Here is a 24,274-nt window from a genome sequence, read left to right on the forward strand (position 1 = left end):
ATTTTATGATCACTATCACAAGTAAAACAGTAAGAAAATATAAAACCAACACAAAACAGCTTAGAATAGAAAAAAAAAAGTTTAATACAAAAGATAGAGCTTAAGTTAGGTACCACATTTTCATAAAGAGCACAATGTGCGTTAAGTCTAGTTTTGTTCTTCATAGTTGTCATCATCAGCCAGAGCAATAATTTTAACATCTTTTAAAACCAAATTTTCTAAAAACTCCAATGCCACTCTAGATTTCAACAATTTAAAATAAAAATGCTATACTGATCACTTTTTAAATTTTATAAATAGAATTGATCGGAGCTTCACCCTTACAAAAACATGCACAAAATGCATTCAAATAAAAGGCAGTATATTATTATTATTGGCATATAGTAAATAAAAAAAATTCACTTTAAGCTTAGATTTGTATAACAAGTAATAGAGTCCCTTTTATAGAGGAAGAATGGAAATTATATGGATATGTTATATAAGAAGACTGAAAAAAATGTACATTTTTAATATAATGCCATAACATTTCTTTTAAGTTTTGGAAAAAAAATAATGTTTGAGTTGCCTCATGCATAGTAAATTTTTAATAATTTTAAATGCTTTAATGGTGAAATATGTTTACCACTAGTAATTACATTAGCACCAACAGTGAAATCAAAACAATAGTTTACTTAACCAACAAATTAATATAAAAATTGGAGGAAATATCATACATTTATGTTTAGTTTTTAAGTTTAAATTTGTGGAATGTTAATTTATGGTCTGCTATAAAATTCGTTTCAAAACATAGGGTCGAAAAAAGTTACAAACTTTTCTAAAACAAAAAATTATCCACACTATTGGTGATTATAACTTCTAAATTTGGAAAGCTAAGTGATTGATAGGGGCAATAGAGTTTAGTTAGAGAAACAACTTCTACCTCAACACCCAGTTATTTCCAGTGATTGAGATAACCTAATGTGCAAGGAGTTATTGTTCTTGTGTACTAAGTGATGGGAAAGGGGAGGCTATGCTAGTCAAACAGGACAAGTGAGTAGTAGGCACTTATTTACAAGCTTGTCTTAACAACACATTTTCTGTACAGAGTCAACAACCAAACAGTCAATAACTCACACTAATCCATTAAAAACTTATATAACAAAATTAAACTGATCCATTAATAATTTATATGTCATCCAAATTTTTATAAAACCCACCTAAAATTCTAGGAGTCAAAAAATCCAAAAAAATAAAACAAAATTTTAACAAGTTTTTCCTGGGACTAATGAGTTAACTGTTTGTTTTTTGACATGGACATGACCATCAGTTGATGATAAATATGGTAAGAAAAACGGCCTGCTGGAAATGACACTGTGTACAATGACAAATAGTGTGCACTACGACTAAAGTGATCAGCACATATCTTAATTAGCATAAATAGTATCAAATTTCTACATTAGATAATCACCTAAGCTAATTATTTTTAAAGTTTTGTTTAGTAATCCTCAATTAATCCTAACACTAAGCTTTTAAATATAATTTTAATGCATTATTCTGTGATCAATCTAAAATGGATGCTCTGAAAAATAATTTACCCTAATTTTAATTTCTAATGCGAAAAAATTAGTTAAGTTAAATTCAGAAAAAAAAAATCCTTTGATGTAGCTAGAATTTCATCGTAGAGGCAAGTCTCTGTCCTACATCATCATGTACACAGTGCAGTAGATGGTACAGCCTGCTGCCGATTCTCTTTACAAAGTCTTTGTAACAAAGCTGCTAGAAATATGGACTGGATATGTTTCTATTTGGAACTTTTCTTCTCTGCAAGAATCTCTGGAGAATTATAAAAAATATCAATGTGTAAAATCAAGAAACAAAACCTGCTGCTATAAAGTATCCACACAATGGGTATCATTAGGACATAGATAAGTAGTTACTAAGACATGTTCACCTAAACTTGGTTTATAAGTACTTTTTTAAAATCAGCTGATTACTTTTACGGCTGAGACAGAAAATAATAAAAGTGTTGAGGTACCTTCTTTAGTTGGCAGAGGATTCTTCTCATCTGTCTTAGCAGGCTTCAGCTGGTTCTTCTCAAACCCTTCAATAGAGTTACGCAGCTCCGTCTCCTTTTTCTCTTGATTAATTGCTGTTTGATTAGATCATTTAATTTCTCTTGATTAATTGCTGTTTGATTAGATCATTTAATTTCTCTTGATTAATTGCTGTTTGATTAGATCATTTTATGTCTCTTGATTAATTGCTGTTTGATTAGATAATTTAATTTTTCTTGATTAATTGCTGTTTGATTAGATAATTTTATGTCTCTTAATTAATTGCTGTTTGATTAGATCATTTAATTTATCTTGATTAATTGCTGTTTGATTAGATCATTAATTGCTGTTTGATTAGATCATTTAATTTTTCTTGATTAATTGCTGTTTGATTAGATAATTTAATTTCTCTTGATTAATTGCTGTTTGATTAGATAATTTTATGTCTCTTGATTAATTGCTGTTTGATTAGATAATTTAATTTTTCTTGATTAATTGCTGTTTGATTAGATAATTTTATGTCTCTTGATTAATTGCTGTTTGATTAGATCATTTAATTTTTCTTGATTAATTGCTGTTTGATTAGATCATTAATTGCTGTTTGATTAGCTAATTTAATTTTTCTTGATTAATTGCTGTTTGATTAGATCATTTAATTTCTCTTGATTAATTGTTGTTTGATTAGATAAATTAATTTTTCTTGATTAATTGCTGTTTGATTAGATAATTTAATTTCTCTTGATTAATTGCTGTTTGATTAGATAATTTAATTTCTCTTGATTAATTGCTTTTTGATTAGATAATTTAATTTCTCTTGATTAATTGCTGTTAGATTAGATAATTTTATGTCTCTTGATTAATTGCTGTTTGATTAGATAAATTAATTTCTCTTGATTAATTGCTGTTTGATTAGATCATTTTATTTCTCTTGATTAATTGCGGTTTGATTAGATCATTTTATTTACTATAATCAAATGGTTTCATTAATTGCTGTTTGATTAGATAATTTTATTTACTATAATCAAACGGTTTCATTAATTGCTGTTTGATTAGATAATTTAATTTACTATAGTCAAATGGTTTCATTAATTGCTGTTTGATTAGATCATTAATTGCTGTTTGATTAGATCATTTTATTTCTCTTGATTAATTGCTGTTTGATTAGATCATTTAATTTTTCTTGATTAATTGCTGTTTGATTAGATAATTTTATGTCCCTTGATTAATTGCTGTTTGATTAGATAATTTAATTTTTCTTGATTAATTGCTGTTTGATTAGATAATTTTATGTCTCTTAATTAATTGCTGTTTGATTAGATCATTTAATTTATCTTGATTAATTGCTGTTTGATTAGATCATTAATTGCTGTTTGATTAGATCATTTAATTTTTCTTGATTAATTGCTGTTTGATTAGATAATTTAATTTCTCTTGATTAATTGCTGTTTGATTAGATAATTTTATGTCTCTTGATTAATTGCTGTTTGATTAGATAATTTAATTTTTCTTGATTAATTGCTGTTTGATTAGATAATTTTATGTCTCTTGATTAATTGCTGTTTGATTAGATCATTTAATTTTTCTTGATTAATTGCTGTTTGATTAGATCATTAATTGCTGTTTGATTAGATCATTTAATTTCTCTTGATTAATTGTTGTTTGATTAGATAAATTAATTTTTCTTGATTAATTGCTGTTTGATTAGATAATTTAATTTCTCTTGATTAATTGCTGTTTGATTAGATAATTTAATTTCTCTTGATTAATTGCTTTTTGATTAGATAATTTAATTTCTCTTGATTAATTGCTGTTAGATTAGATAATTTTATGTCTCTTGATTAATTGCTGTTTGATTAGATAAATTAATTTCTCTTGATTAATTGCTGTTTGATTAGATCATTTTATTTCTCTTGATTAATTGCGGTTTGATTAGATCATTTTATTTACTATAATCAAATGGTTTCATTAATTGCTGTTTGATTAGATAATTTTATTTACTATAATCAAACGGTTTCATTAATTGCTGTTTGATTAGATAATTTAATTTACTATAGTCAAATGGTTTCATTAATTGCTGTTTGATTAGATAATTTAAGTTACTATAATCAAATGGTTTATTAGAAGCACAATAGGTTATTTATTGTTGATCAAATGTTTAGCCTTGGAAATCAAGATGTTAATTATTTTATATATATTTTCACTCAATAAATATATTAAACAAAGATTGAAATCCTACTCATTAAATATTAGAATACTAGAGAACAGAGTATTGCTTTACTACACAAATAATACACACATACATATTTAGTTCATTACTTCTAGCTTAGAAGGGGGGGGGGGGGGCTGGTAAACCACCACATCATTGCGTTTGACAGGTATCAACATAACTAAATGGGTCCCTACCTTCAGTAGGTGGCAATGGATTTTTCTCCTGTGTTTCAGCATGTTTGAGGCTAGTTCTCTTAAAAGAATTGATTGAGTTCTTCAGTTCCTGTTCCTGCTTCTCTTGAACTATCACTGTTAGGGGAGGAAATAAAATGTAATTTATATTAAAATCATTTCATGGAAACTATCAAACATGGTGCTGAAATCCTGGGATCACATTACACATGCAAAAACAGCCAAGAAAAAAAAATGTAAGTTTTATAATACAAATTTAAATGAAGTTTGAGTTGCATTTTAATAATTAGAAGAACATGTTTATTGACTAAGTTCAAAATTGTTTTTCTGCAGGAAAATTTGAAACCATATTTTTTAAAATTATGTGTTACATTTTACTTAGAAAATAGCAGATTTTAAAAAATGTCTTAGTTATCAAGTTAACAAGAATGGAATGTTTCTTGGTTATACAGATGAACTAGCAAAGAAAACAAAATGGTGAGACACAAGGGGAGATCAGTCCAACCATCAAACAAAAAAAAAGTGACGACATCAAGCACTATGTCAAGTCCTCATCTAAAATAGCAGATTTTAAAAAATGTCTTAGTTATCAAGTTAACAAGAATGGAATGTTTCTTGGTTATACAGATGAACTAGCAAAGAAAACAAAATGGTGAGACACAAGGGGAGATCAGTCCAACCATCAAACAAAAAAAAAGTGACGACATCAAGCACTATGTCAAGTCCTCATCTAAAATTACTGGCAGCTGATTATTTGTTTTGTTTATATTTTCTTTTTAACAGTGAAATGTTAGGATTAATTATAAGTATGAGTTGCAGCAACAAAGTGCTTTAAAAGTTAAAGACAGCAGATGCTTAAGGGATGGTGCACATATGTAACATGAATGAGCTTGAAGATTTGGGGAAGGGGGCGGACTTTTATATTGTAATATTTCTGCAACATTTGAGATATTAATAGTTAGCTTTTCATCAGAACTGGCTTATATGATGATTTCAAATACTTTATTTTAAGGATAAGTTGTTGCAGTAACTGATCGGTTGTTTGATTTGGTGGGGGGCATGACAGGGATGATCTTTATAAATATCAATTTTTATTAAGGTAGGGGGTGGATAAGGGTTATGTTAATATGTGCACAATCCTTAAGGTATTTTTATGTTTAAATCAAATAAATTATATTTTTAATCTCTAGTTCGATTAATAGCAATCAAACAGCTGACCGAAACTGACTGTTTAAACTGACACTAGAGGCTGATTTTTAAAGTTACTGAATATGTCTGTAGAGGTGGGTATTGAGAAGGAGGGGATGGGTAGGTTTAACAGAAGATGAAACTTTGGCAATAGGAAAATAGAAATTCTTTAAGTTAAATAAAAGGATTTTAATCTATTTTTGATAATTGCAATTTTTAAAAATTAATTAAATCTAATAAATGTAACTAAAAATCAAAATAATTAAAATTGTATCCATAATAAAAGCATGCACAGAATGAAAGAAATATTTAATCATACAATGGATCTTAATACTAATTTTAAACAAAAACGTGTGGAAGATGCTAGAAGTTACAATGATTACGTGACAAAATATAAACATTCTTGGTTAGTTTCATCTGAAAAGTACCTTAGTATTTGTAAACAATATACATTTATTTTAAGTAATCATATTATGTCCAGATTGGGCAACTGGCTAACATTAATTTAAAAAAAATAAAACAAACTAGCTGTTTAAGATTAAAACTCTACTGATGGGATGAATCTGAAATTAAGTGTCAAGGTGCAAGGTAGCAAACAATGAGTCAAGCAAATGAGGGTCAAGCTTTGGGTTCAGAGGTTATACCATCTTCTGTGGGCAGGATGTCCTTGACCTCAGTTTCAGTGTGGTGGAGATCTTCCTTATGGAAAGACCCAATTCTCTCCCTTAACTCTTGTTCCGTTTTTTCATGTTGGATATCTAAGCCAAACCAGCAAAAATCCAGCAATTAGAACAAAATACAATAAATTGATCACACTTTCATTAACTGGTTCAGAATGGGATGTTTGTAATAAAAGATTAAGAAATATAGTCCAGAATAGCATACATAATCAGTTCTAATAAGAAACAAATATATTTAATTTGCTTTGATGCCCCAAAACAACCTTTGAAAGAGAATGTTGAGTAAAATTAAAGATTAAAGACTTGATGATATTTGTTATAACATTTGTATATAATTTAAATTATATATGAAACAAACAAAACTGGGAGGGAGTTGGGGGGGGGGGGGGGTTAACTATCTTTACTGAATTAGGAAAAAATTGAATGTGCAGTTGAGCTTAAAGAAAAAAGAGTGCGTTGGACTGACTTTTGTTGCTTCTTTTGTTACGATGTTAGTAAAGAAAGATATACAATTTGGAAACTAAAGTTCTGCACTTTTTCTTAAAATATTTAAGCACTGTGTTCTTTGAAATCAAATCGGAATCTTATTGATAAAAGACAAATTTATAACCCAGTGGCGTAGCCAGGATCGTCTCAAGGGGGGGGGGGGGGGGGGGTTCCAATTTTTACCCGGGGACAAACTTTCGATTTGCACCCCCCCCCCCCCCTCAAACTTTTGATTTGCACCCCCCCCTCAGACTTTCGATTTGCACCCCCCCCCTCAAACTTTCGATTTGCACCCCCCCCCCCTCAAACTTTCGATTTGCACCCCCCCTCATACTTTTTATATATACCGAGGGGTCTATGGGGGGTTATGACCCCCCCTAACCCCCCCCCCTGCCTACGCCACTGTTATAACCAATTATTAACTAGGACCCTAGTTTAAGGTTTGTGATGGTCAACAAGTGGATGAGAGAATCAGTCTGGTGTGTTGTGAAGGAATGAACACAACAAATGTTTAATCTCTATAGTAACACACATACATCAACACAACCATGCACCATCAATGTGGCAAGCAATCTTTAAGCAGGGCTCTGAAATCTGGCCTATCCTTAAACAACCATTAGTGACCTTCACCTTCTTGCTCCTAACAGTGACATTTATTTTTTAACACAGCTGTGTGCCATGTCTGAAAATAACCTCAGACCCTAAACATGGATGGTTTGGGGAATTTATTTATTGCCTATGTGGTGAACTGGCCAGGCTAATCTATTTTTGTCTGTAGGGGATGAAGTTAACGAATGTGCCAATTAGTTTCAGACCCCTGCTTAAAGTGTGGGGGATGAGATGGGAGAGAATGTACAGGAGGTGACATGATGGAACAAAGGGAATGTACCATCCTCTGATGGCAGAACTAGCTTCACAGCTGTTTCAGTGGGGTGAAGGTCTTCCACATGGAAAGATCCAATTCTCTCCCTTAGTTCCTGTTCAACTTTTTCATGCTGTATGTCTGCACATTGCAGTAAAAAAATTTTAATCATACAGATTTAAATTGTAAAATTTTACAGATATTCCTACACATCTGTTACTAAAAAAATGTTATGAATTTTCTTTAAAAAATTGTTTTGGATAAACTGGTTATAAAAGGCCTGGCTTTATAATCAGAAATAAAATTTAACAAAAACTGTCCATGTCAAATTTAGCTGTGATTAGATAGTAAGGATGTATTTACATTTAATACTTAATAATAATAATAATAATTATTATTATAGACAAATTTTGAATTAACATGTATATTTCTACTAAATTTAACTACAATAAACATTTTTTTCAAACAGGTTAGAAATAAAAATTAGTTTAGTGCACACAATGTTTTTTACATTGTAAGTCAGTTAATTCATAACATATAGTGATATACTTTGTTATTAGACAGACAACATGGTGTGTATCACATCCCTGAAGACTTTCACTGGCAGATAATACATTTTAATAATCTAATAAAAACATGAATTCAAATTTACAAAACAATTTCAACTTTAGTTCTACAAATCCATCACCCAATGTTAGTTGACTCATCAAATTGTTCAATAGCGCCAGGGGTTATAAGTCAAAAAAATATTCAACTTTAAAATTCAACAGATTTGGAAATAGAACTTCAGACATATTACGTAACTCAAGTGCTGGTGGATTAAGTGCTGGATAAACAACTGACTGCTCTGGTTATAGGACACACAAAAACTGTATAAAATGTATTTAGATTGAATCAATACAATACTTCGTTCCATAAAAAGAATGAAATACTACCTGGTTGTAGTCATGTTGAAAAAAGTATACATTTTTTTAAAATTCTGCATCTAATTTTATAATTATTTTAAGGGTTAATGAAATAATTTTAGTAGTTGTATTTTAGGGACAATAGAACTGAAATACAATGGTATCATAAAATATTAAGTTTTCAGTTAAGAGAAAAACTACACAAAACAAAAACGTGCAGAGATGAATTTCTCACACATCACTCAACTAGTGCAGCTAATACATTTGTGAGTAGAAGCAAACAATCTGTTTAATGAGGCTAGTAACTGTGTACCCTCTTCGGAAGGCAAGACAACTCTCTCCACTGTCTTGATGTGGTTTAAGTCCCCTTTATGAAAAGAGCCAATTCTTTCACGTATTTCCATTTCTACTTTTTCATGCTGGATTTCTGTCATCAAGATTTGATCATGCATTAACAAACAAAAAAAAGCCAGCTTGGCTCTGATACACATCAGATTCACACAAAAATGTGTGCCTGCCCTTGAAGCTGATATTAAGGAAGTTATCCACATTAAAATATGATTATCCCCCTTTGTAGAGAAAAGATTTGTTTGAAGCTAAAAAAGAAATTATTAATGGCGCAGTAAATATTTTTAACTGCTACAAAAACCCATGCAATGAAAAGACAAAAAAGGGAGCTTACCATCAGGGCTAGGGAGGACAATCTTCTCGTCTGTGCTGGTGTGTTTCAGCTGGTCTTTGTTGAAGGTCCCAATCCTCTCTCTTAACTCGGCCTCTGTCTTCTCCTGGTTAATCACTGCAATTAGAAAACATTCACTCATCAAACACTGTGGTCACAGCAACAACACACACAGGGTAGTACATTTAAAGCCTGAAACTTCTAGAAAGTTAAATAATAAACACTGCTGACAACATGCTGCTTCTAAATATACATCCTGATACATGTGTAGAACATTTCTAAAAACCCAAAACAGATGGTATTTAAAATGGAAAAATGTTTCTCTGTGGAATAGTTAAGACCACCGGAAGGTAGTTGACACAGGCTGGACTTCATAAATGAAACATTATAAACATGAGAAACAAAATTGGTGGGAGAAATGATGAACTAACTATTCAACAAATAAATGGGTGAATAATCTGCACTATCACTAATCCTACAGACAAAGAGTCAGTGTAAATTGTAGGATGGATGATAGTAAAGGTGATCATTGCTACTGAGGAAAGTTATTCATATTAAAAATATTCAACAATAAATAAAATGACTCTCAAGTATCAGATCAAATGACAAAACATGAGACATTCCTCAAAATTAAATAACTCAACATATTTTTTTTAATCTTGCGAAATATTTAACCTCTTTTAAAATAAAATTGTAAACTAGGAAGAAAATTAAATAAAAAAAACAGTGTAAGGTCAAAATAATGTGTGTTTCTTAAACTGATGCAGGAAATGATTCAGTCTTGTAATATAATACAATAACAGTTCCCAGCAGTATAAAAACAAAGCCAATCTTTATAATAGGATACAAAGTTTTACATAGATAAACAGATGAATCATTCAGGCTAGATAGGTTTCAGGATGTGAAAGACAAAGATGACCATTCTTTATGTATTCATCACCAAGCTGTGTACATGTCTAGATTGGTAGATTCAAATTAAACTCAAGTCCTTGCCCACTGTGTGCAGAAATACAAGTCATGCTAAATAGGGAAAGTGCTCTGTCACTATAAAAAACATGTCTGTTGGGAAATACAAGACAATCTATCGAATTGGAAGAAAGATTGTCACTAAATGATAATTCTGTTTGGGAAATATATGGTAACCTATCTCTTGCTAAATGGGGTAAAAGATTCTGTCAATTAAAAAAAAATCTCTTCTTGGAAAAACTAAGTCAAAGTATCTAATAGTCATGCTAAATAGGGAGAAAGATTCTGTCACTAACAAAATACTTTTGTAGGAAAATAAAAGGCAACCTATCTCATGAGCATGCATGCTAAATAGGGAGAAATATTCTGTCACTAACAAAATACTTTTGTAGGGAAGTATAAGGCAACCTATCTAATAAGCATGCATGTTAAATAGGGAGAAAGATTCTGTCACTAAAAAATACTTCTGTTGGGAAATTCAATGCCTCTTGTACAAAGTCATGCTAAAATGAAATAAATTTTATCTTGTGTTTTAGTAAATCAAGTTTACCCCACAACCATGCACGAATGGAACTCAAAACTAAGGATACATTCTGATCACTTAAGAAAACAAAATTAAATCCATTAAAGAATAGTCATGCTATTGTAGAGTGTGCATCAAATGAATATGTGCTCAATCCAATCCATCTGTAACAACACAAACCAGAAATAGAAGAATAACTAGCTGAATATGAATTACATAGAAAGCGCCATATGGAGTAGATAAGAATGCGGAACATTCCCTTGAGATCTGGGACCTACCATCCTGTGTGGGCAAACAACCTTTCTCCAGGGACTCGGCTCGCTTTAGACTTGTCCTCTTAAATTTGTTGATGTTCTCTATGTGTTCCTGGTGTTGTTTCTCCTCCGCTATGACTACATGCAGACACACAATCAACATTCAGCTCAGGTCACTAGCTAACTGATACAGGACTTCCTTCAGTTAATGCCCCACTGTCTTTAACATCAATTCTTTACATTTGAACACAGATGTATCCAATACCCCACATTTAATACTAATACTACCTCTTTTCAAAGAAATTTTAATGTAATACCCGAACCCAATCTATCTTTAACAATTATTCCTTAAATCTGACATGAAATATAACAAGTGCCCAACATTAATTATATACTGAATCAACTTCTATTCAAAGATACATTTAAAACATTTATCTAATAATGTGCATTAACTTTATACTAAATCAACAGCATACAGATTTAACAACATGAAAATATTTTTTCATTACACTGAAAATTAATGGTATTTTAAATACATTTGAACCATGTTTAATATTAAATATTTGTTAAAAACAAAAAGTTTTGTCAGAACTGGTTTTATTTAGCTCAATAATAACAGTTTTATCAGTAAAACTTAGTCATGCGATTACTTCAGAATAAACAACAACAAAAGATAGGACCAACATGGAGAAGTTGTTAACATTTATAACTTGTCAACAATGGCTGCTAATGATGTACTAAATGACAAGATTATGATAGGCTGATGATACAGTGGTACTGAAGCAACAAGTTTATGGATACACAATATGGTGTGAATACTGAATACGTAGCCTACACTGTGTAGCACCTGATCCCTTCAAGCTCATCTTTAGTCTTAATGACATCAGGAGTGTATAGGATAATTAACCCCCAATTAACCCCGTCATCTTGCAGGAAATTCGCATTTTAAAAAGAATTATTGGTAAACTAGTAATATCAAATTATGGGCGCAAATTAAGTTCAATCAAGTAACTGTGTTTTCTTATTTTAACAGTTTCTTTTTTAAATATTGGAAAACCAAAAGAATACCTAATTCAGCAACAAGGGGGCAAAGCTGTATAAGGTACAGACTAGATAAGCAGTTTAAAATCTATGTGGTTTAGTATTCACTAGGTGAGAATGGGTTAGAGCAAGGGGGCAGAGCTGTATAAGGTACAGACAAGATAAGCAGTTTAAAATCTATTTGGTTTAGTATTCACTAGCTGAGAATGGGTTAGAGCAAGGGGGCAGAGCTGTATAAGGTACAGACAAGATAAGCAGTTTAAAATCTATTTGGTTTAGTATCCACTAGCTGAGAATGGGTTAGGTTGCAAAATGTCAAACCAACCACCAGCCAGCTCACACTGTAACATTCTACACAGGTGAGTCACCAGCCACACCACAGCTTGTGGTCAATCCCAGGTCATACACTATTGTGTGTGTGTACCCTGCTATCAATAGTTTAGAATACAGATACTGATAGCTGGTACACAGCTGGGAACTGTAGTGCTGATCCAGCGCTCCAAGCTGATACAAAAGATAATTCTAGAAATGCAAGCTGGTACACTACTTAATTCTGATGAACGTACAGATTTTAAATCATTTTAATGCCACAGATGCATCTCTATCCCAGATTATTTTTTGTACTAATAGGCTTTTATTTAGGAGTGAAGTAAGATTGTAACAATTGGTTACCTCCCATGTAGCAGTGACAAATGGTTACCTCCCATATTGTGTGAACTAACTAACTCAGATTTAATGACAACACAGCAGGGGATATAGCCCAGAAGTATTGACTACAACAGCAGAAATGCTACTATTTAGTAGTGGAAAAAGTTGATTTACAACAAGCAAATAATTAACTACATGCATCTAAGTGAAAACAAAATTTCAATTAGTTTTTGTTAATGATTAGAAAACAATGCCAAATGTCGGCTTATTAGTGAAAGGCGTAAAGTCGGGTTTAGAAAACTTGTTAATGTTTACACAGAGTGCACCAAAAGCTGTGGTCACTCCAGTCACAAGATTTGGAGAATTCCATTATCTCAATCTCTAGAGAGATATCTTTTGTTGATTAAAATACAATATTTTTTTTGCTATCTGTTAAATATTCCTCTTAGTATCTAGACCAGTGAAATTATAACTGCTAAAATTCATGTTTTTTAATCAGCTTTATAATTTTATAACTGCATTTCTTTAATCTAAAATAGTGCAGCTCAATTGGGATCACTGCGTTGCTGTTCATTTTAAAATGAAAATTGTGGCCAAAAAAGTCATTTAAAAATATAAATGCAGACACGCCTTAGACAAAAGTGCTAGACTGGAGTGACCGTATCAGCACGGGAAATGGCACAACTCACTGCCAGTGTCAGGTAGAATCCCCCGCTCTTTAGTGCGTGTGCGATTGAGGCAGGTGGTATCAAACTGGTTGACCCCATCGATCAGATCTTTGTGGAACCGCTCCTGAGCGACATCTACAGCATGCGTCATTCAAGGGAGAGAAAATTAAAACATCCACAAGGCTACACGGTTGAGCAAACAAGGCACCAGAACAAATCCACACAAGAGGGTTAGCATTCAATAATCTTACAAGCAAATTTTTAGATTTAAGCAACTAGCTCTAGACACCATGATTGGCAAAATAAAAAGATAAATGCAAAACACATTTTCCAAATAAAATGTACACAAAGTAGCTTAATGTTTTCTTTCTAAGGGAAATAACTGACACCAAGGAAAGGATTATACAGCTAATCTTTTATAGCTCTGCCCCTAAATGTTTGCTCCTTAATAATCAATGTGGTAGAACTAGAAATCCTCTCCCCATTAACTAAAGACAACTAGCTAGATGTTGGATAACAGCATGCACATTCACAGATGTATGCAGCTTTTGACATTTGGAGGGGGGGAAAATATGCTTATTAAGGGTAGTTATAAAAAGGATGCCTAGTTAGTGGTGTGGTGAAATTACTTGAAATGTTGGGGGTGAAGTGAAGATAATAAGCTGTTGTGATGAGTTGACTTCTTTAAAGGAAACAGATGGGAGCTAAACACAAGGGGTGTGTAAGGGTTGAGGTAACCACCGTCAGGTGTGTAAAGGTTGAGGTAACCACTGTCAGGTGTGTAAAGGTTGAGGTAACCACCATCAGGTGTGTAAGGGTTGAGGTAACCACCATCAGGTGTGTAAGGGTTGGCTGGCAAGTCAGGTGTGTAAGGGTTGAGGTAACCACCATCAGGTGTGTAAGGGTTGAGGTAACCACTACACTGTCTAGACATGTGAGGGTTAACCTAACCATACAGGTATAAGCAAGAAGATTTTCAACCTAACGCTGAGGGAAGTGGGTTAGGCTCCCATAATCTTGAAAAGAGGGGAGGGGTTAAATAGATATCATTGTAACGATACAGCTACATTTAACAAAAAGACAAACATTTAGGTTCTGCTACAAACATAGATGTTAAAATATAATTATGCTTGTTAATGACCATTCTTCTGCCATTAAAATAACTTAATGCTGGTAAATCCAAAGTTGGACGTTAAAAAGGACTAGGTTCTGCTATAAACATGGTAGCTAAAACAACTGAATGATGGTAAATGACCAAAACAAGGACATTAAATTAAGTGAATGACGCTGGTAAATGACAAAACATGGACGCTAAAATAACTGAATGACGCTGGTAAATGACCCAAAATGGACATTAAATTATGTGAATGACGCTGGTAAATGACCAACCTTCGGCTGAAGGGAGTGGGTTCTTCTCCTCTGGCTTGACATGGTGCAGGGTGCTGGCGTCAGTATTGCTGATCTCGGCCAGGAGGGCGGTGGGGGCTGTAGGAGTCTTGGACATGGCTGATTACTTCCTGGGTGATTACAAGTTAGACCTGTCAAACAGAGAACACATTTCTTTTATCACTTTATTCTAAACAAACAGAGAACACATTTCTTTTATCACTTCATCTAAAGCGACACCAGTGTAAGATAAGTTCTAAGACAAAATAAGTCAAGGTAAAAGTAGGATTTACGAACTTTAGGGTATGGTTTAAAAATGTTGAGAACTACTGCTGTAATTTACAGCTAGGTAAGGTTTATTTCTTTTACATTGCCCCCCGCACGCAATGTTCAACTTGGCAGAAATGAAAAACCTGGCCATTTTACTCAAGTCATAAAACAAATCTGATGACATCAAGGCCTTGTTTTAGAAAGCCATAAATGTTTTCTTCGAATTAACCATACAACCAAGTTATCGTGTAGTTATAGTGGATGAGTGATTATGTCTCGTACAAGATTGTCAGGAGATATAGAATACAGAAGCTCTTCAATCTACTGAGGTAGAAGTATTGCTAGAACACACTACAGCTAAATTTACAGACTGTACATTATTGCTTCCTGATTAAAACAAGAGAGCATTCCTCAAAATAGCCTTTGCTTTTTACAATAAACCGATCTATGTAGAAATGTTTATACTTCCTACTAGAGTGTGTGTGTGAAGATCAAACATGATTTCTAGAAAATTATGATTACTGAAAAATACAGGCCTAGTTTAATTACTATTTCTCAAACAGCATACCAACAAGTTTTGAAAAGTTGATAATGGCAAAAAGTGAAACTTATCCAATACTAGCACAAACCCAAGTCTGAACATTAACCCTAAATGTATAATTCTCTGGGACAAAAAGCTGAATATGTTTAAAAAATGTAATGCAAGGAAAGGATTAATCTTTTCTATGATGAAGGAAGTTGTTCACAACACCTGCAGATGTGGCAGGATGGTGAAACCTGGTCACAGAGATTGAAACAGACAGGATGGTGAGACACAGGGATGTTTAAGTAATTTACTTCCAATTTCCTTGTTTGGTTCCACACATTTTTAAAAAAGGAGTGTGTGCATACAATAAATCAAGAGATCCCTGACACGAGGCAATAACACAGTTAATGGTCAAATATTGCTCAATGGTAACATGATTAGGAAAGAAGACCGACTAATAAAAGAATTTTTAAATTATTGCTCAATGTTTCAAACTTAATATCCAACATCTAGTTTTCTTAAATTTTTAGAAAATAGACTATGTTCTCCTTGATTAGCTAGCCATACACACACATTTGTTGGGGTTAAGCTGTCAATGTTGATAACCATTCTTCAAGATTCTGACTTTATGACCTGCTAAGTTTAGAGGTATGGGGTTGATAAGGGTCTCAGTATCAGAAAAAAGTGGGTATGACTCATTAGAATTTACCTTGTAGTATTTATTCAGTTTTATTATTCTAGATTTTTAAAAATGTGCCAAAGATAAGATGTAAGACAACAATATCCTACAGCAATATTTATATTACTGTTACTTATACAAAGAAAGCTGAATGACTAAACTATACTAAAGTTGTTAGATAAAAAAGAACAATGGTATGCCAAACATGAAAAAACTGGCCACATCTGCCAACTAATATCCCTAGCTAATATCAAGTGCTTCAACTATTTACACACCATCCACATTCCTTGACATCAGGTCAACACATTTTTTAGCCTAGTGACTGTCCTCAGTACTTCCTCCCCCATTGTTGTCTCCAGTTCTCTCCCCTTTCTTCCCTCCCCCTTCACCATTAAACATGACAAGATCTTGAAGGTTTACAGTATAGGCTTACATTAGGTCCAGTTCTTTTTTTTTAAACAATACTTGTTTGAAATGTATTTTATTATTATAGCAGATATCAATCCACCTTAAATAAAAAGCTAGGTTAGTGAGATCAATGGAAAACCTAGTCAACAGCTGCATGGTTCATATAGCCCCCACCCACACACACACACACACCTCCACACACACAAGCACAGCCATCACCTGATCAGTATCTCAAATTGACAATGCAACATACAGGGGTTGCAGTGGCAAACAGTATCTCACATTGACAATGCAACATACAGGGGTTGAAGTGGCAAATGTGTTTTCCACATTCTCAGCTAACTACTCTAGCACGGACTTCTTTAGATACTTCACAGGAGTATCCAACATGAAGTGGACAGAGGACTAGCATTACTGTTTGTGTAAAAATAATTCAACCCACCAACCCTTATTACTATCACATACTTAAAATTACGATACACTAGAATGATGAAAATCTCCGGTGGTCTAAAATACTGAAAGAACAGTCACATCGCCATCTATAATACACTGTGGTAAAATAAGAGCAACACTTAAGTAAATGCCACCCCTCCCTTCTCCTCCCCCCCCCCCCCCCCCCCCAATATGGTTTGACAACCAAAACTGCTGACTGGGGTGAAATGTGAAACAGCCGTTTGTTATTCCTGTAGGCTTTATGAATTTAAAAACCAATTCTGGCTTTCAGATTGGTTATCAGATTTAAGTAGGTCAAAGTAAATTTAGCTCATATGTGACATATTGCTCGTAGTGTGATATGGGGGTGGACAAGTCCCAGCAGAGACATTTAAGTAGTGTGAATAACGACCTGGTAGAACCTACACGTGTAGACAAATAGTCTAACGGATGCTTGGTGCTACCCAGAACAATTTAACTGACGTTGAAAGCTGGGGAGGGGAGAGGAAGTCTTGTGCGTGTAACACCGTTTGAGACCTGCTGGTTGCGTCACGTGATCCAGCGAGTAAACAAACCGCCTGTTGCGTGTATGAAGAAAAAAAAGTCAGTGGCGGTGATCTCCCTGTGATTTCACGTCACAGACAGGCCTATAATATTACAACCACGACGACCACTAGAATCGTGAAATAAAGCACCATCGCCGAGGACCACTGAAATAAAAAATTAAGCACCTCAATCAGGGGAAAACCAGTTTTCTGCCAGCGCATTTATTGCCTGCTGTGATTGAGATCGATGTCACACAATAGCCGTTATTAATCGGGTGGTTTAGATTGGTTTCAGAGTAGCGTCAGATGTTTCCATAGACCATTTACTTTTTTTTTCTATCCCCCCCCCCCTCCCCTCACAAAGACAACACGGTTTTTGTTTAACACACACAACTTTTTTTTATTACACGCAGCGCAATACTACGCTCCACACCATCTCGCTTTTTTTTTTTTTATTCGTTTCACTAAAAAGTAATTCAGTACTGGGGTAGACGCGGCGGAGGGATATTTACACACACTGGAATGTGATGAACGAGTCGGTAAACACCGCCTGAATAGTTGGGCCCTATACACAAGGTAGTGTCTGACACTTGGCCAACGACGGAAAACGGACCTGGCAACGAAAAAGTTACTGGCAGCTTCTGCTATTTTTATTTTTATTTTGTGTGTCAATATTTACCAGGCTCCATTAAAAGCATAAAGTGTAATGTGACGCACGTCACAGGTGGGGTGCGCCCCATGTAACAGTTTTTAAGCTTTTACCAAAATTACAGGGAAGAGATCGGGAATGCAAAAAATAATGTGTTGCTAACCCAAGGACACATATGGACAACACTAAATCCGTTCTGGGGAGCACAAACAAGAAGCAGTGACTGCATATTGTAAATGTATACACAAAACACACACATATATATATATATATATATATATATATATATATATATATATATATATATAGTATCCCCCTCCCCTCCGTCACACATCGTCACAAAAAACCAGACCCCCCTAAAATGACGTCACACCTCAGCATACAACCCCCCCCCCCCCCCCCCCCCCAAAAAAATTGCATTTGAATTGTTCTTAAAACATCGAAATTTTCCAAAAACTTGTCTAAACTCTCTCAACATAGAGTATTTTAATCAATTTCTATTACAATTTATTAAAACAGTTTTCTAAAACGCGAAATAATGGCTCAAATTCGTTTTCTAACATTGCTTTTTTATAATGCAAAAGTGTGACGTCCCACCATCAGACCCCTCCCCCTCATCACACACCATCACAAAATTACAGACCCCACTCCCCCTACGAGTGTGACGTCATTTATGGACGACCCCATTTAACAAATTATCATAACTGTTACATACATGATAGTGTGTGGTATCATGCGCATTAGTAGGTTCATATACTTTGAAGAAAAATATTTTATTTAACATCACTAGATTGATGTGTTTATTTGTTTAAGCTTGAAATAAATACTGGAGATTGAGGTCAAGGCCGGCATAAAATAGTTTCCCACACATTGTACCCTGGCCACGCCCACCATTTTTTTATTGCAGGAGAGAGAAAAAAAACAGGCGTCACGAAAAGGTCAACACAAATCACCAAGTCGGTAAAACCGTAGGCTAGAGAACACGGGTGAAAACGTGAGTCATCTAGAGCTAGTCCTAGATCTAGAACCATTTAACACGTCTAGCAGTGTCAACTGATAAAATATTTAAGGTTCAGTGGTGGACACAAAATTTTAGAGATTATCGTCATGGTGAGACAGTGACTGATACTTTGATATTATTATTAACTGGTAACCGGCAAGTTATCAGCTCATTAAATCCACACTAGTTCTAGTCTATAGGACAGAATACGCCCACAATTTATTTAAAAGCGAAGGAAATAGATCTAGAAATCTAGATCTAGATTTCTAGAGTCTATATCTCTAGGTAGATTCTTAGATCTATTTCAAATAAGCCATTAAAAATTAACTTTTAAATTTAATTTAGTTAATTAAATTATTAAGTCCGGGCCCTTACATCAATCACTAAGCCTAGATCTACAACATCAATAAAAAAAAAATTATTATAGTCGTCTGCAGAAGCTAAAATTTAGTTTTAAAATAAAAGAAAGAGAAAATATTAAAATATTTTTTTTAAAACAGCTCAATAAAACCCGCACATTTGACTCTCATACTTTTGGTTAGGCCTAACAGCGCTGACCTAGAATTCAGATTTCTAAAAATTAGGCCTACAACTTTTATTTGTGTGAAACAAATTTATTTCAGATCCAAAACTACAAAAACAACATTGTACTTACTTTAGAAAAACTGAAATGGGCGCACACAATAATTGCACACACTGTTCGCGGAAATGTAAACCAAGCAATGATTTGATGCACTTTTCAAAACGTCGGGAGACTTCTAATCTAGCACAAGGCAACTTGACTTGTTTACAAGTTGGCTAAAACTGCGTGGCTTCGCGCGGCGGGACGTTAGAAAACCGCGTCACAGTGCAGCGCCAGTTACAGACGGACCACTGGCTCGGGGATTTATTTTTATCCCAATTGCCAGATTGTATTTTAAAAGGCCAAACAGATGTGTAAGCTTAGTGACTTAGTGTGTTGTTTTGCTTTTTATCGCACTTAGCGAATAAATACGCGTTGATGTTTTATGGCTATTTAATTGTAAAACTTGTCTTACTGTTAATAGTAAATCACTAAATGGCTGTGTAAATTTACACGCACAAAACCATTTATGAAACGACACACTAGTAGTAGTAGTAGTGACACTTCATAATACTAAAGTTAAATTTATATCAAATACATAGATCAGAAGCTCATAAAAATATCGCAAATCGTATAGATATTTACAGTTTTGGGCTCAAGGTGTCATTATATATGTTTGGGGTGGGGAAAATATAACAATGTCAATCAAAGTGCGTGTTTTTGACAACAAGCTGGCTTCTTTTCGTTGTTTACCAATAATCATTCTACTGTTCTTAAAATAACCAACCTATATCAGACGACAACAAATCTCTCTCAGTAAGCTACGGTCGATATGGACTCAGCACACTTGTGTGAGACAGTCAACCTCTCGCTTTGTGTGAGCTAATTTTCATTGGATAGAAATAATTTAAGTCACGAAGTTTTTAGAATGCTGTTACATTTTGCATAAAATATCTAACAACCCTACCCCAGGTGTGTGAAATGTGCTTTACGTTAGGCTATTTAGTAATTTACTACAATACATCCTTGATTAAAGTCTAGTTGATGGATGGGGAATAAGTTCATTAGTTTAGTAATCAAATAATTAAAGGTAAAAATCTAGTTGGGGGGAAGGGGGGGTCGAAGGCTTCGTGTTGACTTCCAACTGTTCCCATCCCTTTTCTTTTCATGAGGCCTCAATGCGTAAGTTTATTTTTAATGATGGCTGCCGGGGGTGTGTTCGCCGGCTGAAAACTTTCATCCAATGAGAGCACGGCTTACATAGATTAGGTTATATTACTACTTACACATTGATTCAACAGCACATCTTTCGCTACTTAGATCTCACTTAAAAATTGATTTATATCTTCTGCCCTTTGAGATATGACGGGTCCACATTTAAAATTGGATGTGTGAATAAATTAATGCCTCAATTTCTGTTTGATCAGCTTAATGAGCAGTACATCAACCCAATTTTACGAGACAATTTTAAAAATAGAAGGATTTTGTTAAACAATCCTAATTTGCATATTCTGACTCATTAACTGGGTGTGTGAGATCAGAAAGGGGGGGGGGGGGGTTGAAGATTAACTAGGCTTAACGTTAGCGTCATGTCGACAGGTAAAAAGTACACGAACTCGTTGGTCGAACTTTTACACGGGATTCTTTCACATGTCACACTAAAGTACGTGCAGAGAGGGGGTGGAGAGGAGGGGGGGGGGCATTGAAGCAAAAGGATAGAGGATCAGTGCTCGTAAAGTCACTTAATTTAATGTTCTCCAACGTATGACAGGTACCTATCTGGGCTGGGTGAACTCAGTGACATCAAAGATACGAAGCTGAATAAATCTGTTAAGTATTTATGGTCGTGCCCCCCCCCCCCCCCACCACCACTAAACGTGTATGAAGAGGGGATAGCCAATTGCCAACCTACCCGTAATTCTGAAAATCAAATATTTTTATATTCGTCATATTTGTTGCATCACTACGTGCTGTAAAAAAAAATCATTGACAAAATCTAGAAAGTCTCCAGGCAAGTTAAAATAGTGTAAGCCATTGGAGTTAGTCTATCTAGAACGAACACGTGACACATCTTTAGCCAATCGTGACTGTGGTAACGTGACACGGATTTCCTGGTGGTCAGTGTGTTAACCTCTGACCCCCAGGTGTTAGGAATGCAGGCGAACGCTTGTTGTGCCCAGATTAGTGACCCCGTCTACGAAAATTCTTGGTGCAGTGATTCACTTGTAAATTGTCAATTTGGTCCTTGTGGATTAGTCATACCAAAATATGTTTACAGATAGAGTAGTTGATTAAAATATCAGCCTAAACATAACATAACCCTAGAGTAAAACAAGCAAGATTAGGTCTAACCTTAAATAACCTTAGCCCCAACTATAAATATTGTAAGTATCATTTTCTTCGATCAATAATTAAAGCGCAAGTGCAAACTTGTAGCCAAAGATGACCCCCCCCCCCGGGTAGCACCCCACCTAGTGACGCCACTTCTCAGTTGTATTAGAGAAACAGTGCGTCATAGACAATCAAGGTAAATACAAAGAGACAAGAGACACAGCATTAGCACTGCCGACACTGGTAATGTTATAGGTTAGGATTCGTTAAACTCATCGCGGATTGGTCAAGCAGTATGACTCAACTACAATGCATTTTCAGTGATTCACTTTAGTCATGTCAGCTAATCATGGGAAGTACATGACTTAAGTGGCACCTATCATTAACGCTACACCTACAGTTAATTCATATGTCATACATTACAAGTTCAATCTGTAGTCATTAGTCAACGTCATTTAAATTCAACATGGTGTCATGTGTCATACAAGTACAGCATGCGGTCTTAACTCATCTCTCGTACATATTTCAACCAGCATTCCAAGTCATCTCTCATACAAATCTCAATCCACAGTCCAAGTCATCTCTCATACTAATTTCAATCCACAGTCCAAGTCATCTCTCATACTAATTTCAATCCACAGTCCAAGTCATCTCTCATACAAATTTCAGTCAGCAGTCCAAGTCATCTCTCATGCAAATTTCAATCCACAGTCCAAGTCATCTCTCATGCAAATTTCAATCCACAATCCAAGTCATCTCTCATACAGATTTCAATCCACAGTCTAAGTCATCTCATACAAATTTCAATCCACAGTCCATCTCTCATACAAACTTTCAATCCACAGTCCAAGTAATCTGTCACACACGTCCAACATGCAACCATTCAGCACTATGGATTTATTGACAGTCTGTTGACCGTTTGATGGATTACAGGAAACAGACACTTGATCACGTGTTAGACGCTGGTAACAGGATTCTAGAACATTCTGGCCAGGAAAAAACTCCACGTCGGAGTTTTTCTTTTCCCCCCTGTGTGGTGTGTGTGTATGTGTCCGTATGTGTGTGTGTTTAGATTTTGGCACGTTTTGTTTTAGGTATGGCGCTCAACAGGCTAATTATATTTGCTTTCGTTTAATAAGATTTTAAAGGACGGAACACGTGTTACGACCCAAATGATATGCAATGTTTCTTTCAGACTTTTTTCTCCGGGGAGGGGGGGGGGGCTCTGTCTGGAAGAAACACTGATGATATGTTCGTGTAAAAATATGGTTTCAAGCCATATTGTCAGGGGGAAATTCGGGAGGAATTTCGTATTCATTGGGTTTTCGTTTTTTTTTTTTTCTAGAATCAATCATAACAGTACTCAGCTTAGATATAGGCATAGGACAGTAGCGTACGCAGGGGGGGAGCAGGGGGAGCGGCCGCTCCCCCTCTGGCCATTTTCAGCAAAGTGGCGCCTTTTTGGAAACTTTTTAAACTCTAAGTTTTAAACAATGATATTTGTTAAAAAAATTGTTGGTCGGCACATCTATGTAAATCACAAGCTTTCTTTTCATGCAGCAATTAAGCATTATTGTACTAGTTTAGTAGTGTCTAAATTTACAACACGTATTAACAGCTGCATCAGTTTGCTATTCTAAAAATAAACAATAACGATGCATTGCAAAGTTTAAAAAACCTCTACGGTAGTACCACTTGGCAAGAGGGGTGTTAAGTTTAAGGCAACTATATAATGTATTTGCTTACGAATAATTGAATTAGAAAATGTTATACATAAAACTTCACACATAATTACTTTATATATACAGTTTGAATCGTGTGATTAATTTAAAAAAATTACAATGCAGAAACAAATACAACTGATGTGGCACCTCTATTTAAATTTACTTATGAGCAAACTGCGTAGTGGTGGGGAAATTTTGACGTCATCACGATGAAGTAGTAGTATTCTTACAGTTTGTGCGATAGTGATTACGATTACAAATTATATGAAACAGTTACAACCTCCCTCCCCCATGGACCCCTCTGTAAAAAAAATATTGTCATAATACCACTGTTACTTATTTAAATGTATTTCTGTAATATATATTTGTGTAATATATATTTGTGTAATATATATGTATGTTTAGAACAGTCATCTAAAAACTGACGCT

General features: G+C 34.4%; 1 protein-coding gene across 7 annotated transcripts; it reads right to left on the bottom strand.

Annotated features, from left to right (window-relative positions):
• Window positions 1-60: 60 nt before the first annotated feature.
• On the bottom strand, window positions 61-20,096 carry LOC131954982 (thymosin beta). 7 transcript variants are annotated; one of them, XM_059318844.1, is made up of 11 exons: window positions 19,884-20,096; window positions 14,723-14,871; window positions 13,355-13,468; window positions 11,001-11,114; window positions 9,237-9,350; window positions 8,868-8,981; window positions 7,677-7,790; window positions 6,266-6,379; window positions 4,437-4,550; window positions 2,015-2,128; window positions 61-1,812 (listed from the first exon to the last, which is right to left on the bottom strand). In XM_059318844.1, the coding sequence occupies exons 2-11, from the start codon at window positions 14,835-14,837 to the stop codon at window positions 1,781-1,783; spliced, it is 1,059 nt and encodes a 352-aa protein (XP_059174827.1). In that variant the 5' UTR covers window positions 14,838-14,871; window positions 19,884-20,096; the 3' UTR covers window positions 61-1,780. The 7 variants fall into 7 exon arrangements, with proteins under 7 accessions (XP_059174827.1, XP_059174831.1, XP_059174830.1 ...); XM_059318848.1 differs by lacking the exon at window positions 6,266-6,379; XM_059318847.1 differs by lacking the exon at window positions 7,677-7,790 and having other exon boundaries at window positions 19,884-20,095.
• Between the last annotated feature and the right edge of the window lie 4,178 nt (window positions 20,097-24,274).

This window comes from Physella acuta, unplaced genomic scaffold, assembly GCF_028476545.2.
Source record: "Physella acuta isolate Inbredline_101_S28 unplaced genomic scaffold, ASM2847654v3 ptg001046l, whole genome shotgun sequence".
Classification (NCBI taxonomy): Eukaryota; Metazoa; Mollusca; class Gastropoda; family Physidae; genus Physella; species Physella acuta.